The sequence below is a fragment of the Haliotis asinina genome, chromosome 16 (genome assembly GCF_037392515.1).
Source record: "Haliotis asinina isolate JCU_RB_2024 chromosome 16, JCU_Hal_asi_v2, whole genome shotgun sequence".
In the NCBI taxonomy this organism is placed as follows: Eukaryota; Metazoa; Mollusca; class Gastropoda; order Lepetellida; family Haliotidae; genus Haliotis; species Haliotis asinina.
Genome location: NC_090295.1, coordinates 10,346,924 through 10,367,077, shown reverse-complemented (window position 1 = coordinate 10,367,077; position 20,154 = coordinate 10,346,924). Strand labels below are relative to the sequence as shown.

The window sequence follows — 20,154 nt, the reverse complement described above, 5'->3', positions numbered from 1 at the left end:
CCAGCTTTTCAGATGCAGTGAGCTGAGACAATCCTGTTATCGTCACATATGGTCAAGGGTATAAGCGTGTGTCCGACAGCAACAACCATTTTGCAGAGGCCCTGAAGTGTCCACGTGGTACCACCATCAGGCTGTTCCAGCGTTGCAGTCAGACTGGCCACACCCAAGACAGGCCACGATCAGACAGACCACGTGTGACGACACCACAGGAAGACAGGGTACACTTTATCTGCGCAACCGGGTCACCATGGCAACAGAAACGGCGGCAACGGCTCTAGGACATGTCATCAGTCGTGCTACGACGTCTACATGCAGCAGATGTCAGAGCTTGACGTCCTCTGCGTGGGATAGCATTGACCCACGAATTTCGTTGTCGTAGGTTGAGCAAGGACTGTACGTCGCTGACCGGCACGAAATTGACAGCGAGTGCATTTTACATACGAAAGTCACCATGTTCCATACAGTTATTACTGATGGCCAGGAGCGAGTATACTGTTACAAGGGAGAAAGACTAGGGCCAGACTGCGTCCAAGAAGTACATCCTTTGGGAGGAGGCGGTGTGATGGTGTGTGGGGAGGAATTTGTGAGAATAAACGTTCGCGATTGGTAGTAATAAGTGGAAACTTGAACGCTCAGAGATACAGAGATGACATTCTTCTAGCTGTAGCAATGACATTTCTTCGCCAGCAACAACAGGTAACACTTCTGCATCACGACAACGCCAGGCCCCACACAGCGCGAATTGTCCAGAACTTTGCACATTAAACGCTTCGGGAAGGTTTTCCATGCCCAACGCACCCACCTGATATAAACCCCATTGATCACCTGAAGGATCACCTGAATCGCCAAGTGAGAAGACGATCACGACCCCCAGAGAACCGACAAGAGCTTGCAGACGCTCTCAGGAACGAGTGGGATAGGATTCCGAATGACGTCATGCGTCATCGCCGGCTGACGACATTGATGCGACGGTGAGTCTGGATGTGTATTTGCTGCTAGAGGTGGTCACGCCCGTTACCAAGGATATGTATGCCTGACTTGAAATGGTTGAGACATTCCATGATTGACTCTTGTTGTATCTGTGAACTGCGTTATTCTACCCCTCTGTCCATTACGTGACACGTGCTCCTCTTCTGTGATGAGTTTCTCATAGACACTGTTGGTGCATTGTTCCAAATGCTGGCTTCATTAATGTACTGTTACCATGCATATATCTGTCAAAACTTTGTATCGCCCAATTACCATTTTCAAATTCCTGTATTTCTGTGCCTGGCGTTGGTACCGCCAACTTCACCATCTACATAATGAAAGTTCTTCACACTGAATAATTCAGTGGTACGAAACAAACGTACATAAACAAACAAACATAACTACACTAACCATTTCAGACAAAATTTATTGTACACTGTGGTATAAAAAAATATAGTACACAATATAACATTATCACGAAATGAAATTATGATATGGTATAGTGACATGTCCTTGATAAAATATATCTATATGTTGAGCATTTCATTGACATGGGAAAATTTACAGACACATATACATCAGCTTATAAAATGACGTTGATATGACATACTGGCATAACGCGAATAGATGAAAACCGCCTTCCGGGCAAGATCACCCGGGCTGATTGATGACTTCCGTAATAACGAGGGTCATCTGTATGTGCATAGATATGCACCAGAACATGTGTGACACATTGAAATCGTGCTAAAATATTTAGTAACAAAATGCGCAAGGTTCTTATATATCAATAACAGTTGAATAAAAAGCAATATGAATTTTGTACACCCGTTTGTTTCAAGGTAAAGATTAATTAATTACATCAATACATTCTTCCCAAATCAGGAAAGCTCTTCTTAACGATGTGAGAGCAGATAGAAAAAAAACATTTAGGATACAAGTGGCATTTGCTTTAGTTTAACGATAATGCCTAGGCCAACCGCTGTCTTTTCGCGTCTCCATCAGAAAACGGACACCGTTGAAAAAGACAGCTACAGGAAACAATCAGCCTGTCTGTGTGAAAAATAATGCTTGTTTACGTCACAAGGTATTCCTCCCGTTAGCCCCACGGTCTGTGACGTAAGATAGACAGTGTATAAATTGTATTATCGCTCAACTAAAGAAGTCATAACCCAATTGCCGAGGAACAATAAAACATCTAACCCATGAGGGTGGACTGAAATGTCACTTTCAGTATTGCCATTAAACCCACGACACTGTTTCGATACACGAAATCAATCTCTGCTAAAAGCAACGTTAGTTGTACGAATACTGAGGACGCTGTGTAAGTTCATGTCTTTGTGTATATATATCTAAAGATAATGATGAATTGTTATGGTCACTCTGGTAACGTAAACGAAAGCTTCAATAATCTGGATATAACCCCCAAAACAATATTGTGGGTTGCCTCCATGTATGGTCCGATGGACTTCACGGCTGACCAATATTGATAAATCAGGAAGATGTTCTGATAGCATCGAGATTGGCGATGTTTCATTGTGTAAGTGCAGCAATCTAGCTTGGTAGAGATATTTGTAAACATAGACATCAACTTTAGCACGATGATAGTACCTAGTCCTGTATTATTTACATTAGAAAATATACAGTGAATTTAGAATTTGCGAATAACCATTTCCTGGCAACTGTTGGCCAAATCTATTCCGTACTGATTTTATGCCACCTTGCAACAATTTACAAAGTAATGTTTCTTCGGAGTACGGGGTGACAGGTCTTCGAATAGAGGGGCAAGATTTCAGCGAAATAGGAATAACGTTTCTGGGAATTCGAGCGTGTCCTGTTTCCTGACCAGTTTATGACAATACATGTATAGCCGTTTTTAAACAGATTTGAAACTTTTTATGTGAAATGTATATGTTTTAACTCAAGATTTGTCTCAATGACAAGAGGCATTCAAGCTGTTATACTTCAATCTCTGATGGAGATTTATTGGTTCGAGACAAAAGGTTGCAAAAGTTCTGATTAATCAATATTCATTTGTCATTCATTTCTTGTTGTACGCTTCAGGCTTTTTCTACCCGAGGTAAGACATTTTAAAGTGATCAGTTAGGTTTAAGCTTGCAACTAAATAGATTTGCAAATTACTGTTGGTAGTATATGGACGTGTAAAACTAAAGCATCAATACATTTATTTACATCTTGAAAATCCAATATCACTGCTAAAAATCGTCAAAGACCAGTGTGTGGAAATTAACATAATTCGAGATATCCGAGTTTCGAAACAGCAGCACAAAACTGAGAAAAAAATGACCGAGGTTTTACTTCGAGACAAATAAAAGTTCGACACACAAACCGTCGACACAAAAGTGCTTATATTCGGATAAGTCACAGATCGACTTGAATTTCTTTTAAAATTTTACATGTAGACTCGGGATAGGCTACGATATATGTATTCATCACTACAGAATACGCACGTCTTGTACCAAGCGTCTTGCATAAACTGCTCAAACTCCTGAGCCGCACAGGCGTAAACGAGTGGGCCAACTCCAGCAAAATCTAGAGTTACTTCCCGAACCAGAGACATGGCTGGTGCAGTGTTTGCATGCATTTGGGGCTTGGTGCTCTAAGAGGCCCAAAACAATATGTCAACTAAAGAGATCCATGGTTGTTGGTGTTTACTGGGTGAAGGCCGGATTGACGGTTCCTTTCATTGGGTAGTCTTGAGGACGGACTCTGTAATTCTCTCCTCCATCCGCTGGGCCCCATTCGGGTGTTGGAGAAAATATTTTTCGAAGTCGCTGAAAAATATATCATGGTACATTAATCTACGCTGACAACGAGCACGGTTAAAGGTTGAGTGACTGTGTATTGTTTTACGCTTTCAGCAATATTACAGCAACATCACGGTGGGGGACACCTGAAAGGTGATTCACGCACTGTACCCTTGTGGGGAATCGAACCCGTGTCTTCGGCGTGACGAGCAAACGCTGTAACCACTAGTCAAAATCCACGCTGTTGGGGTATGCTGACAATTTTTCTACCAATCAATCATTGTGTCCGCCCAATTCCCATTCATGTAAGTATATACGTCAAGAAACCTGGTCAGATTTTCTTAATGTCGCACATAACAATATTCCAGATATGACGGTCTCTAAGTAACTGATACTGGACCAGACAATCCAGTGACTGACATCATGAGCATCTATGTACACCGTTGTTATACGGTGACATACATCAGTCAAATCTGCGAGTCTTCACAGGTATTACATGAGTGAGTGAGTTTGGTTTAACGCAGCATTTAGCAATATTCCAGCAGGAGACACCATAAAGACGCTTCACATATTGCACAAACGCGAGGAATCGAACCCGAGCTTTCACATGCCCAGCGACCGCATTGACCACTAGGCTACCCCGCCGCACCAGATATTGCATGATTCACTTAACATATACTGACCAACAAAAGAAACGCAACTCTGGGTTTTGTCGAGTGTTTTTTATAGAGGACATGAACATTTACTTTAATGAGATTTCATTTGTTCGAACATTGCTTTTCTTTTGCTGTTCAGTGTAGGATGTGTCACAAATTGGAACCAGATACAAGCGTTAGTGCCTTACCTCGGTCATAGAGCCAGGTGTTTTCAGTAATATATAGAGGAACCATCCGGGAATGGGGATGATGACAACAGCAGCAAGGACCCAGCCTATTATCTGGGCAAACACCGGGAAGGCCATATCATTCGGGTAGGAAGGAGGTTTAAACTTCACCATCCGGTATATGAACATAGCCTGTTGAGAAGAAACATGTTTGTAAATATTGCAATAGTTTCAGTTGTTTAAGTAAAGGGATCCAGTTGGTGCTTTGAAGACAGGCACGAGTGAGTTTGGTTTTTCTCCGCTTTAGCATTATTCCTGGAACATCACGGCGAGGGACACCACAAATGGGCTCCCAACACTGTACACATGGAATCGAACCCGGGTCTTCGGCGTGACGAGCGAGTGCTTTAAGCACAAGGCTATCACATCGCCCCAGTTGAAGGAATAATTGAGTTATGGTATTTTGTGTCAGTCAGCATTTCATATTTTGTTTTGGTGAACTGTTATGAATGATTGAATGCACTTAATGGCCTACAAATAACTGGAACTGAGTCCTTTTATGGCGAGACTGGGAGTTGCAGAAAACCCAAGGTCTCCCATTGTTTCACGTTCAACCAGATAAGGACAGTTAGGGGTTAATATTTGGTATCAGAATATCGTATAAAACAATAACACTGCAATAAGAAATTGTCGGACAGGTCACGGGTTACCATACACTGACAGATTAAAGCATACTGCATTAACAGGTTACCGTACACAGCAGTAACTCACAGATTAAAGCACACTGCAATAACATTTTACCGTACACAGCAGTAACTCACAGATTAAAGCACACGGCAATAATAGGTTACCGTACACAGCAGTAACTCACAGATTAAAGCACACGGCAATAACAGGTTACCGTACACAGCAGTAACTCACAGATTAAAGCACACTGCATTAACAGGTTACCGTACACAAAGTAACAGATTATCGTACCCAGGGTAACGAATTACCGTATACTGATGTAACAGATTCTCCTGATACAACACTAACAGATTACCGTACTTACCCCGATAAGGATTGGTGATGATATAGCCCAACAGAACACCCAGTAAGGCCACACATGGGGTTTACTCCCAAGCATGTATTCGATATCCTTCATGAATCGCATCACGCCTGGAAAACAAATACTGGGAATTATCCCCAAGAAACTGCATTTTATGAAATTTACTACCTTCTCCACGTCGTCGTTGTCGCCATCACCATCGTTATCATGTATATTTTTTACAGTACCTACCATAGACCCACATGACGGCGATACACTCGAAGCATGCCACCACCAAGACTGCGAAGTCGGCGCCGAAGTCGTTCATCAGCGTCACCACGTAGTCGCCTCCCTAAATACGTCAATGTCACATGTGTACATACATGCTTACATACAGCTTGAATTTTAGAGAGCCAGATGTTGATTGAGGAACCCTCTGATAACGTTTGTAATTTGACAAACAAAAATTTCAATTTCATTAACCTGTTTTATATGAATGACCAACGGATCCACACTTCAGCTGGCTTTTTCCTATTAAGTAAATGTATTAGGTGTCTTTCATTTAATCTATCTTGTGGGCTATAAATACTTACGACCACAACATGGTGACGTATGGTGATGCTAAGGTGACGTAAAAGATTTCAAATTTTGACTGTCGTTTATCTACACTGTATTTAAATTTCTGTATCATATAGTTCTTAAAAGTAGTTATGGTGCACTTGATTTATATTATTATTTAACCTGCCATGGCATTTTTCTGGTATTGGAAGATTCTCGTTGTCAAGAAAGTATATAAAATAAAATACCCTTGACCCAACCCATAGAAATGTGTACAACAAATGCATCAGGTACGGCCTAAAAGACTTTGTGTTGTGTTTTCATTGATTTCAACTTGGGTGCCACCAACCGGACAGACACAAGGCAGAGCCAGGAAGTAGCAGCCGACTCCGAGACCGACGCAGAGCCAACTCTTGTACTTCCGGAGATGAGGGAACTCATCTTGGATGCAGGTCAACACCGTCTCCATCAGCCCGAACTGCAACAGAAACATAGCGTCAGGAAGATGAATCAGTAGCCTGGGTTTTTATTTCCCTTCGTACCTAACTACACTTTACTGATGTGGGACGAAATGTTGAAGCGTTTACCACAAATGCACACAGACCTGGGGGTGGTGAGGTAGCCTAGGGGTTAAAGCGTTCGCGCATCATGCCTAAGACCCGGGTTCGGTTTTCCACATGGGTATAATATGTGAAGCCCGCTTCTGATGTCCGCCGCCGTGATATTGCTGGAATATTTGCTGAAAAGCAGCTTGAGTCTAAACTTGTGTCACAGACCTGGGTATCGTTGTACAAAGCAATCTTAACCTTACCATACCTTAACAGGGACTTACTGACATATTGCTAAGGATGGTTTATACAACAGAGACTGTACTTAGTGACATGTTGCTAAGGATGCTTTATAAACCAGGGACTTACTGACATATTGCTAAGGATGTTTTATACAACAGAGACTTACTGACGTATTGCTAAGGTTGATTTATACAACAGGGACTTACTGACATATTGCTAAGGTTGCTCTATACAGCAGGGACCTACTGACGTATTGCTAAGGATGCTCTATACAGCCGGGACTTACTGATGTATTGCTAAAGTTGATGTATACAACAGACATAGTGTTATGGTTGCTTTATACAACATGGACTTACAGACGTATTGCTAAGGTTGCTTTGTATAACAGGGACTTACTGATATATTGCTAAGGTTGCTTTTTACAACAGGGACTTACTGATGTATTGCTAAGGATGCTTTTTACAACAGGGACTAACTGACGTATTGCTAAGGTTGCTTTGAACCTACAGGGACTAACTGACGTATTGCTAAGGTTCCTTTGAACCTACAGGGACTTACTGACGTATTGCTAAGGTTGCTTTATACAACTGGGGACCCGTGAAGGTCCCGGGGTAGAATAGGCCTTCAGCAACCCATGCTTGCCATAAAAGGTGAGTATGCTTGTCGTAAGAGGCGACTAACGGGATCGGGTGGTCAGACTAGCTGACTTGGTTGACACATGTCATCGGTTCCCCTTTGCGCAGATCGATGCTCATGTTGTTGATCACTGGATTGTCTGGTCCAGACTCGATTATTTACAGACCGTCGCCATATAGCTGGAATATTGCTAAGTGCGACGTAAAACTAAACTCACTCACTCACTCACTCACTTATACAACTGGGACTAACTGACGTATTGCTAAGGTTGCTTTGAACCTACAGGGACTTACTGACGTATTGCTAAGGTTGCTTTATACAACGGGGACTAACTGACGTATTGCTAAGGTTCCTTTGTATTTACAGCACCCTCTCTCCCATATGTAAAGGACAACAGTCGATACGAATCAAGGATTCGAACCAGCAGGTGTTGATGAATCACAGATGCTTCAGCAAGTTTATACACCTTCGACTTCATGGCTGGTTGGACGGTGTGATAGCCAGGCGGTTAAAATGCTTGTTCCTCAAGAAAATAGGGTTCGATTCCCCACGCGGAAACAATTTGAAAAGCCTGGTGTCTACCGCCGTGATACTGCCGACATGTTGTTAAAATCGATGTAACACCTTACTCACTCACTCTAACTTCTCTAACAGGAAGACGGAATTTCATTAGCGTCAAAAGTTAACAGAGAATGTCTGCCCCGTCTGTGCATTGAGTGATCATTCTTACATCAAATAATAATCGCCAGTCGTATCAGGCCGAGGATCATATCAATACCGAGAAGCCATTTTGTTGACCCGACCCAAACTGAGATACGAACTCGGGATTGGTCACTCACCTCACTGTCCAGCCCCAGGGTAAACAGCATGAAAAAGAAGATGACTGACCACAGCTGGGGTAAGGGGAAATTGGACAACGCTTCTGGGTAGGCCACGAACGCCAGTCCATAACCTAGACACAAGTATGACGCCATATTCAGTAGGTTACATGGTTAATCTTTCTTTTTAAAAATTAAAAAACACATGTAACTGCTTTAGAAATTACCATACAAGAGTCTGTTTTGTTAGTCGTAGTAGGAATGACGCCGATGTTGGCCTGGTAATTAATTGACGTTGACGTACCTGCTTCAGCGACGTCGGTGACGTTGGCCCCAATGGTTTTGGCCATGCCGCCAAAGGTGGTGAATATAACAAACCCCGCTATAACGCTTGTCACCAAATCCATAACACTAATGAGCAACGCGTCTCTGGAAAGAAAGAAAAACAACTAAGAATGTTTATTACACTGAACACAAGGGAGATAATAACGCTCTCTATAATGACCGAAAACTTATGTTATATGGGAGCAACTCTACGTCAACAGTTATTAATGATGGTTACGACACACATACACTGTACTTGAAATGAAAATGTTCGTGATTGCATTTTATCACTTGTACATTTCAAACATCGATCTTGTCTTATTTTATTGCTTAGAGTGTTCAGAAATAAAACACCAATTTCTGTCTGTCTCAACAAAAGAGCAAATTAGCGACTCAAACCAGCGATCACACCGCGTGGGCTGTGGCTCCTCAATCCACTGTGCCACCATTGTCACAACTTTCAGCAGCAGATTCAATGACATGATTAGTGGTTGGTAATGGTCGTGTCTGGGCCAGCGAAATCAGTGATTGACATAATGAAGAACTCGGAGATAATACAAAGCATCAACCAAGTTAATGCACCTGGCCTATTTTCGCCTCTCACGTTCGCTCGCTACGTCGAACGTCCGGGTTCGTTTCCAACATGGGTTCAATTCAGTGTCTCTCGCCGTAATATTGCTAAGCGGCGTTAGGCCTACTCATTCTCTCTGCCGCTTAGCAGGCATGGTGTTCTTAAGAAGAATAGAAACTTCACCAAGGGGAGATAAGCCATGCATGACCTACTGAACATCAGTGTTACTCTGCATCGTCACAGGTAGGATGTGACAAAGGAGAACAGACAGGTGTAATGGTGTGGATTACAGAAATGTCAGCGTGATACTTACCCATACACGTTGTTTCTGAACTTGTTATAGCTGCCGAACATGAGGATACCACCGAAAGACACCGACAGCGAGAAGAACATCTGCCCCGCAGCGGCAACCCACACCTGGACATACACGGAGTGAGTGAATGTCAATTTGTTTACTTACTGGGGGAAAAGGTGATGCGGTGTTCCATGTTGATCATTTTGACACATCAAAATTATGTCTCATTGTAAAACTGTGATTAAAGGACTGCGATTAGCAGATCCTGGTACCAGGACGCGAAGTAACTCTGTGACATTGCAGAAGACCAGCTACCGTATTCAGTTTTGGAAGCTGTTGTCATTTCTATCCGGAGAGAGGTAGGGTATGGTACTCACCTCTATATCGAGTAGTTTTGACCACTCAGGTATTATGAAGAATCTGACCCCGTCGATAGCACCATCCAACAGCGCTCCTCGCACCAACAGTATGAGCAGAACTATGTAAGGGAAGGTAGCTGTGAAGTATACCACCTGAAATATACAATGTTATACCATATGTCACACATCTTGCTACCGACAGAGGGAATTATGGTTTGGTTTGGTTTGCTAGATGTTTAACGTCGCGCTCAGCAATATTCCAAGTGCATGGTCGAGTCTCTGCACCTGAAAGTCCAATGATCAACAGCATGAGCATCGATCGCAATCGAGACACGATGACATGTGTCAACCTAGTCAGCGAGCCTGGTCATCCGATCTCGTCACACTATTTATATACACACATATGTGACACACGCTATAATGTGTAAAATTCTCGATCTGTAAAAATAGTGATTGAAGATATGAGCATCGATCTAATCCATTAGTCACCAGGTTGACCATTTCATTCTTATTTGGGGGATCTTTGATACCCCCTTCCCTCCGGTAAGAGTTCGTCTTTTACAACCTAAGCTTTCAGTAACAGACGATGTGATGGCCTAGCTCCCCAATCTCTAAAGTATACGCCATGGAGTACCATACGCCGATGCTCGTGACGTATGTTCTCTTTACAGACCCAACCGCATGCTGATATTGATGTGGATATTTTCAGGGTGATCCTTGTTATGTACACACCCCGGATCATTGACAATAGACAGCGACCATGGTGGTCCCTCGATACCCTGTTAACTGTTACAAGAAATGTGTGTTGGAAGCTCGAATGGAGATCATTTTTTATTTCAAATAATCTGTATGATAATGTCAGACGTGGCCTTACTTTGCCTGAAGACTTAACGCCTTTAATGAGACACAGTACAACTACAATCCATGACAACAGGAGACATAGCGACAGCTTCCATAATGGCGCGCCCATGTTCTCGGGTTCCAACCCAGCGGACTTTTGAATGACCTCCTCACTGTAAGGAGAAAAAAGTCGTATGATAACAAGACACATATACATGCCATGGCAAGAAACAAATACATCTGATGGGAAGACACAAGTACGTCTGATGACAAGAAACAAGAATGTTTGATGTCAAGAAACACACACATATATATATTTGCAAGTGAAAGAAAGCTCACGAGGAAGCCCAAGTCACATGTAAGGGACACAACTCCCCTTGGCCTGTTCTTCATTCGGGTCTTCTCAAAGCCACATTTGGAGCTATCCGAAACGGGGACAAGTTTCGCTCGCATGACACGACGCAACAATACTGTGGGTCTCGTTATGTTCCTGTTTTGGCTGTGGTGTACCTAATTTCGTTTATCCTAATTACAACACCAGTCTATATTCATGCTTGACATTTACGTAACAGGTTCTGAAGGTACATCGATAACAGACAGTAAAATTATAGTTTTGTTTTTATGACTGGCTTTTCCCGAGGGGTAACCAACGACGGGTAGCGAAATTTGCCGAGTGAATCTGAAATGACTAATCCCTGTTTAAAAGACATTTCCTTCAATTAATAACGTTCATTTGAAGGTTTTACGAATGACGGGCTGCTCCAAATTTAAAGATGTTGCAAAATACACCATTAAAAATAGTGGATAGTCCATTTTGCGAGCGTGTCAAAAGCCAGTGCATGTGAGAAAAAAGTAATATATATCCATACAGATGAAACGAGCCCAAAGCTATGGAATAAATTGTCACAGTTTCCCCCAATTTCTTTTCATTCTCTGTTTCCTCCTTGGCTTCATTATTTGCATTTTATCAATCTTGTAAATCAAATATCCCCTACGTTTTAGGTGTATACCAGACAGTCAGGTACATAAGGAAGACGTTTGGAAGACTTTTTCACATCAACACGTGAGCGAAGAAATGGGTTTCAAATTCTGTGAACACCAACACCGTGGTTAAAGCGTTCGCTCGTCACGCCGAAGGCCTGGGTTCGATTCCCCACATAGAAGTAATGTGTTAAGGCCATACCTGGTGTCCCCCACCATGATATTGCTGGTATTGCTGGTTTATTGCTGGTTTATTGCTGGTATATTGCTGGTATATTGCTGACAGCGGCGTACCTGTGTATCTCTATCAGTTAGTTTCAGTTTGTAATCGATAATAAACATATCACTAAAACAAATTCGGGAAAAAGAAAGTTAAGAAAATATTATCTCTAGCACTTACTTGAAGAAAAACTCAGCTGAAGACTTAGGTAAACCTGTGTAGGTGAGGTTCGTGCAATTCACGGTCAAGAAGTTGTCGATCGTTTCATTCTTCGTGCAGGCACACTCCGACAAAAGCTCATTAAACGTGGCGTTCTCTGTACAGAATGGCGGCGCCTTTCTTCTCTGTTCTACACACCCCAGTTCGATCCATTCCTGGGGACCACAGACAATGAGTGAGTGAGTGAATGAGTGCATATGCTTGTATGGCGCATAGCCCAATACAGCCTGGACCCATATCTCATACCACAGTATAGGCTTTGGGGCAAGATGACGTTCCGCGAAGTGAACCAGGAACCACTCTTTAACCAAACGTTTTATCAAAGCGATGAACACCGTTAATCACTCAGCGAGCGAACACTCCAGCGACTGTGCTAACGTTATACCATATCAGATTACATCAATTATTTAAATAGTTATAATTTAGAATGCTGTAAATGTACATGCAAAACGAATTTTGACGGATATGTAAACAAACAGATAATTGTATATTTAAAATTCGAATTTTTAAGAATAATTTCCTTTTGACTGAAACTGTTGCGCAAATGTAAATAGAAAAAAGTGAAATTAGGTTTGCAAATCCTCATAATGTTACCTTACAGATTGAACATATAAATCTTGAACAGAAAAATCAATTTCAAATCCCTATTGTTAGTTTGTGTTACATGGGAATACGAGCTGTAGATATAACAGTGAAACAAATGCATGTGCGGCACTCCATGAGCGTTAACTGAGACCAAACCGACTCAGTGCGACATTGCCGCCCGGTAATTCGGTTATTTGAAAATCCAGAAGATAATCTTCACCCACCTCTTTACACTTCGTCCACGGCAACACGGCTTGCATAGAGGAGAAGAAGTAGTAGAGTGTGTAGGCCATGATGACGTTGTAGTAGATAGCGACGTCGAGGGAGATGATGACCATAGCGATACCAATACCTGCAATGACACCAGAGCTTAGAGCGGTTTTATATATGGTGACCCGTGAAGCTCTGGGTTAGAACTGGTCTTCAGAAGACCGAGCCTGTCGTAAGAGGCGACTGACGGGATCGGTTGGTCAGACTTACTGACTTGGTTGACACATGTCAACATATCCCAGTTGCGTAAATCGAAGCTCGTGATATTGATCACTTGACTGTCTGTCCCAGACTCGATTATTTTCAGACCGCTTCTATAATGTTGGAATAGTGTTGAGAGCGGCGTAAAACAGCAAAACGAACAATAAAACAAACCAAAGTAAATGGTTCAGGTGAAGTGGTTGGTGATAGGCAAGGCCTTAAGAATTTAGAATTGGGTCGACTGAAGAAGTGACCGTCAATGGTGTAATCCTTTAAACCTACACGTTGAAACGTAAAATCCCCTTTTCCTCTTTCACTCGCACGTGAAACTGATTCTTAATTATAGTATTTTAAGAATAGGAGATTCATAGTGGTTTCAATAGTAGTTCTAGAGGCTTTTTTAAAAAGAGAAGTAATCTTAAGCTATATCCTTGACACCTCTTTACAAAGATGAGTATCTCACCCTTGGCACTGGGGTTCATCTCCCAGACACCTGTTGGTCCTTTCCCGGAGAACTGCCCCATCACAAGTTCCATGAAGTACATAGGCTTCCCTATCAACAGTTGCAGGATCAGGTAGGCGATCAGGAATGCGGCTACAACAAAGAATGGGTTAGTGAGTTAGTTGTGTGTATCGCTTCTTTTGGCAGCATTTGATAGCATAATGTTGGATTAAAGTGAGTGAGTATAGTTCTACGCCGTCTTTAGCAATATTCCTGCAATATCTTGCGGGAGACACCAGAAAGGAGCTTCACACATTGTACCAATGTGGCCAGGTCCTCGTGCATCACACTAGATTTCTCCTCAGATCAATACCCTCGACCACTCTCAAAGGCACGGGTGAATGGGAATGTCCCGATAATCATTTATCAGACTTAAAGGGGTGGTGAAGTAGTGAAGAGGTTAAAGCGGTTGCTCGACCCATAGAACAGCCGGGTTTTCTTGGCATGAAGCCCATTTTTGGTGTTCCTAGGTCTGGAACATTTCTCGCGTGAGTAAGTTAGTGAGTTTAGTTTTACGTTGCATTTCGCAATATTCCAGTAATATCACGGCAGGGGACACCAAAAATGAGCGTTACACATTTTACCCATGGTGAGAATCGAATCCGGGTCTTCGGTGTGACGCGCGAACGTTTTAACCACTAGGCTACCCTACCGGTCCCAAAACATTATTTGAACATCTCTAATAAAACTATGCTCACTCTAAGGCAACAGAAAAGAAATCAGTTGGACTCACCTCCTCCATTTTTGTAAGCCAGGTAGGGGAACCTCCACACGTTGCCCAGCCCCACGGAAAGACCGATACAGGACAGGACAAACTCAGCCTTGTTACCCCACTGACCCCTCTCCTCCTGGTCAGACGTCGTCTGGTTCCGTTCATCGTTGTGACTGAGATAGGCGTCTGCTGATCGTGTGCTCACCTCCTGAAAAAAGAGAGAATCTGTAACTTACAGTTGCCGACATGAATGGGTGGGGCTGGCGGCGAGTGAGTGTTGCGTGATGCCGCAGGCACGATCATACAATCTATATCACAGCTGTTGATAATTGTGTCTGGACCAAGCGAACCAGTGGTGGGCAACGTAAGCAACGACCAACACCGTTGGGGCACATTGACGCTGTTATTCCGGACACTGCGTTGACCGGATAATTACCAAAGAGAAGATGAATATAACCCCCAAAATTAGCTCTTTCGCCAACATGAAAATACACCAATATAGACAAAGTACATGTATCTGCATCGAGTTAATGTGAATTAGACAACCTAAGTAACCTAAAAACCGGTTGGTTAGTCTGTTGTTTTACGCTTCACTCAGCAATATTCCAGCTAAATGACGGCGGTCTGTAAATAATGGCGTCCGGACCAGACAGTCCACTGATCAACAACATGAACAACAATTGTCAGCCATGTCAGCGAGCCTGACCACCCGATCTCCTTAGTCCATGGTGTTTCTATACGCATGGGATGCTGAAGACCGATTCTAACCCCGGATCTTCACGGGTCCCCAAAAACGTGAGATACCAGAGGATTTAGTGTAGTGCATTTTCAGACTGATCAGTAACACCCAAGGAATCTGCAGAATATCTTTGATATGATTCTGATTCACATTGATCAAGAAGATAATTCCACACTCGAGTAGTCTCATTTGTAATGGACTAACCGATCTTTGATGACTTAAACTCTCTTAACGAAATGACTATTTACTCCCACTGGGATTGAAAGGACAAGTGTTCCTCTATTTTCCCCCTTTTCACAAGCTATGCGACGTAAAGCTTGTCAAGAAACATGGGAAAACAAGACGGGAACACTTGTGTTTTCAAGTGACCCCATAATTTTTTCTCTCAGTATATTTTCTGTAATTTGGAAAAGTATATTGTTAACAATTACGAATACTTCAAAGCCATGTCCATTAGTGCATTATTACTACGTGAGAAGTGACCTTTATCATACTAAGAAAGTTTGCGGACTTGATACAGACATTTGCTGTGATGTCTTTGTTGCAGAATTGTCAAATGAGGGAAATTTGCTGAAATATAACAATCGTCCCATCTCGCATTGCTAGTTGTTTTGTAGCCTGGCTGCATATACCAGCAAGGCTATTAAACATGGACACGGATTCACATCAAGCAGGACAACACTGTCATCATAAGCTATTTCTGAAACAGTGGCGTTTTTCAGAGCGGAACGACCCTTTTCCCACCTATGCCATTATAATGTCACCAAATCATCTTGTATTTCAGCTTCGGTGTGTTTAGGGCAGAGATGTCGTTACCTGGCCCCATGTAGGAATAAGGCAATGTATTGTAATCTGCGTTATTTTACAATGAGGCCTCATCCGGACATTATATACTGAACAGAAAAAGAAAAAAATGCAATCTCATTAAAGTAAGCGTTCATGTCTATGTCTTGCATTTAAACACTTGACGGAAAGACACAGTTGGGTTTCTTCTGCTGTTAGGCAGAGTCTGCGGTACTCCTTTATTATACTGAGGTTCAAGTTCGATCCTAGTGTTATTCTACTTGGTGTTTCCTGGCACTGGGGTGCGCAGTTGTCTTATTCTTAAACCAGTATGTCCCTAGCTTCGCCAAGACAGATCGTGGGAAGCAGTGAGATCCCTCTGACAGACCATTTAGTGTGGTACTGACATATTCGTGGTTGTCAAGTACAATACCACAATCATCTGGGTTTTTTGGTCCATGCTCTATATTCGTGTTGTTGACATCAGAGGAGCGGAATTGAGCAATATCACTGATCATCATTGTTTGTTGTTTGATGCTGCACTCAGTCATATACCAACTTTGTGGCGGGGGTCTGTACATAATCGAGTCTGGACTAGGCAATCTAGTGATCAAAAGCATGAACATCGATCCATCTAACTTGGAAGACATGACATATGTCAAATAGGTCAGCGAGCCTAACCACCCAATTCCGCTATTCGCCTCTAGCGACAAGCATGGGTTGCTGAAATTCAACTCTTACCATATAGTCACGGGTTAAACAAAGGAGGTGGTCAAGCAGTAATGCATCGATAAATACTAATCTTACGACACCTGTGATGATCTGGACGACGGTCCCTCCGGCCGTTGTACATCCCCAGCTCGTCGCAGGTGTTTGTGAATTGCCCCCAGCTAATGATTGCGAAGGTTATCGGTGTAATCAGATAGGAAGATATGGTATATTCGGGTTAGTTCGGTGGCGATTTCCGGGTGATTAGTTACACATCAGAAGGATGAAACTTGAAATCGCCGGTAACTGGAGCTGTACTACCCACCACAACGACGCCACTAACGCAGACACAACTATGCAAGGTTTTTAACCGACAAAGGATAATCAGGGAAAGAAACCTTTCAAACTTTCCCAATAGACCACTCGAGTGGTGAATGGGCAATAATTAAATTAATATAAATGGTCCTATCTGTACTTCACCGACCCCAAATAACATTTGTATGTTTACTTAACTGTCAATATAAAAATCACTGGCTACCAGGACCACTACAAACTTATAATTTAGTTGCCCTGGTGAAGTTTTACTAGCCAGTTTCCACAAGACCAGCGTAAATTTCGCCAACTGGGATAATCTGGACGATTTCAGTAGAAGCGTTGTGAACCGGGTTAACGATGTTTGAATGTGTCGTGAAGAAACCATCTCTGAATACCCACGTAGTGAAGCGCTCTCCACGTCTCCATGTCATGTATCGCTATGGGTTAAATCTTGTAGACGTATAATTCGTTGTTAAAGAACATATAAGTCACATTCATAACAAGACTCAGAGAATATTCAGTTCAGCTTATCTACTAAAACGGTGGGAGAGCGTTAAAGATAAAAAGCTATCAAAACTGTATGAATATCTCATACTGTCATGACAGCAGGCGTTAGCACATTATATCACAATCCTTTCGTATCTTTAAGGACAAAAGTACGCAGCTTTTATCAATATCACGGTATGCGACACAATAATTTGGCTTCACGCATTGTACCCACGTAGGGAATCGAACCCAGGTCTTCAGCCAAGCAAGAAAACATTTTAACCACTTGACTGCCCTATCGCCTTTGTTAAGGAAAGAATATCAAAAAGAGGAGTAAAATCCAACTCACGTATTCGATCTTCCAAAACCGTTAATCAGTTGGGAAGCTTGTAGAAGGGGGGCATTAAGTAGGCTACCCTTTCTCATAAACTGCTGACAATTCATACCCATAAACCAAGAAAGGAAAAAGTGACCTTTGCGGACCAAACAGCAGTAATCCCGATATACTCCGATAATGAATGTTATGTCATATGCACATCCTAAATATAACACGTTGCATGGAATGCACGTGCTGCACGTATTCCTTTCATTACTGCCTGCAGAACGTGTCTCGTGTTATCAGTTTATAACACGTGATCAAATTCCAATCTTTCTTTGGGCGGGCCTCTTCAGAAGCCCTGTAGTGAGTGAGGTTAGTTTTACGCCGCACTTAGCAAATACTCCAGCTATATGGTGGCGGTCTGTGAATAATCGAGTCTGGACCAGACAATCCAATGATCAACAACGGGAGCATCGATCTGCGCAATTGGGAACCGATGGCATGTGTCAGCCAGGTCAGCGAGCCTGACCGCCCGATGCCGTTAGTCGCCTCTTACGACAAGCATAGTCACCTTTCATAGCAAACACGGGTTGCTGAAGGCCTATTCTACCCCGAGTCCTTCACGGGTCCCCACTGAAAGACACACCCATGAAAAAACAATATTGAATGAATGAGTGAGTGAGTGAGTGAGTATGGTTCTACGTCACGTTTAGTAATATCCCAACAATATCACAGCGGGGGACACCAGAAATGGGAATCGAACCCTGGTCTAGTGTATGACAAACGAAAGGTTTAACCACTAGTCTACCCCACCGTCCCTATAAAAAGTATATACAACAAAAACAGTTTATAACATACCATGGTCATCTTCTGCCTCATAACGACCGCGTCATACATTAGTTAGTCAGCGAGTAGCGGACGGTAAACTAGGAACAGACTTCACAGACAATCACCACAGTGACAAACATGTGTTTGACAACTCGGAGTCAGTGTTAGGACTGACATACCGTTAATTCCTGTGCCTGCTAACGACTGGCGTTCACATCTTCCGTGTTCTATGCAAATTTCGGTTTATTTTAGTTTACTTTTGTATTCTTTGTTTAACGATTGACCCGGTGTAGTGTTTTGTATTTAGCAAGGGCTTTAGCCGTTTAATTTTGGGTTCAGCTTATAAAGACGTATATTAAGAGGTGGGGTTTTAAGCTATTGATAGAATCTGAAGACACAGAACGTTAATCACTGTTTAATTACAAAAATGATGAATAAAGTTGGGTTATTTGTTTTTTTCAAACAAAGAAAATTTGGAAAATATCCACAACGAAAAAACTAGAATGCAGTTGCCTGGTAAAGTGTATACATTTTAAAACTGGATTTGAAGACGTTTACAGAAATGTTAAGTACTTTTCAAGCCTGGACACAGTCACCGACATGATGACAAAATATGATACAGACGATCTATATCAGGTCCACCATCTCTGAAAACTGTTTCTCACTTATTTAATTTTTGTACCAGCAAACATGGGCAAATAATTTCTTTTCCTCGGTAGTATACTTTCTAAACATATTTACGTTGTTTTGTTTCAATGCACCCGCTGTATACTTTCTCTGGTACGTCAGAGAGTGAGTGATTAGTTTTTACACCGCTCTTGCCAATAATCCAATATCAAGGACGGGGACACCTGAAAAGGGCTCCACTCATTGTACCTATGTGGGGAATCGGACCCGTGACTTCCGTGTGACGAGCGAACGCTTTCACCACTGGGCTACACCATCCTCCCATTTAATATTTCAACTTTCCAAGCCATATCGCATACTCTATCTACGATAAACCAACATAGACCATTGCTAAATTCTACTACGTTGCCTCTGTGGAGAACAAGAGACGGAGTTCTCATTGATATTAATTTATAAATTAAGATCAAGATGAGTAGGGTGGGGTTTGGGGCGGTTCGTCATGGTTAACAAGTGTGAACACTCACTCGCTCTCTCTATCACTTGATTACCCCATCCATCTTCTGGGGTATCTGTGATTAAACTGACTACATATGCTGATGCATCGTGCACGTGTAAGTATATGAAACAATACGTGCATGTAGGTGTAAAGGTTCTGAAAAGTTAACTTACCGGTACAGACTGTTCAAAAGAATAAAAACATGTTTGCTGCATTATGTCTAGACTTACAAGTAGAAAGAATTATTTAAAAATCTGGTTTTGGAACTAGCGCTTGAAGTCATTAAATCATCACACAAAAGCCTGAATATCGCTCACGCTTAACGGTTGTCGTGGATACCCACGGCTACAAATATATTAAACTGACACTCCCATTTTAACATTGGCG

General features: G+C 42.3%; 1 protein-coding gene across 1 annotated transcript in view; it reads right to left on the bottom strand.

Annotated features, from left to right (window-relative positions):
• Positions 1 to 1,378: 1,378 nt before the first annotated feature.
• LOC137268289 (sodium- and chloride-dependent glycine transporter 2-like) overlaps positions 1,379 to 20,154 on the bottom strand; it is a 38,911-nt gene continuing 20,135 nt past the window's right edge. The window contains exons 2-15 of the mRNA XM_067802834.1: positions 14,488 to 14,674; positions 13,716 to 13,847; positions 13,006 to 13,133; positions 12,158 to 12,351; positions 10,811 to 10,949; positions 9,955 to 10,089; positions 9,596 to 9,699; positions 8,692 to 8,816; positions 8,409 to 8,521; positions 6,492 to 6,620; positions 5,837 to 5,936; positions 5,609 to 5,715; positions 4,579 to 4,749; positions 1,379 to 3,761 (exon numbers count right to left, since the gene is read on the bottom strand). Coding sequence (XP_067658935.1) covers positions 3,639 to 3,761; positions 4,579 to 4,749; positions 5,609 to 5,715; positions 5,837 to 5,936; positions 6,492 to 6,620; positions 8,409 to 8,521; positions 8,692 to 8,816; positions 9,596 to 9,699; positions 9,955 to 10,089; positions 10,811 to 10,949; positions 12,158 to 12,351; positions 13,006 to 13,133; positions 13,716 to 13,847; positions 14,488 to 14,674 — 1,887 coding nt within the window. The 3' untranslated portion in view covers positions 1,379 to 3,638. The remainder of the gene's footprint in view (positions 3,762 to 4,578; positions 4,750 to 5,608; positions 5,716 to 5,836; positions 5,937 to 6,491; positions 6,621 to 8,408; positions 8,522 to 8,691; positions 8,817 to 9,595; positions 9,700 to 9,954; positions 10,090 to 10,810; positions 10,950 to 12,157; positions 12,352 to 13,005; positions 13,134 to 13,715; positions 13,848 to 14,487; positions 14,675 to 20,154) is intronic.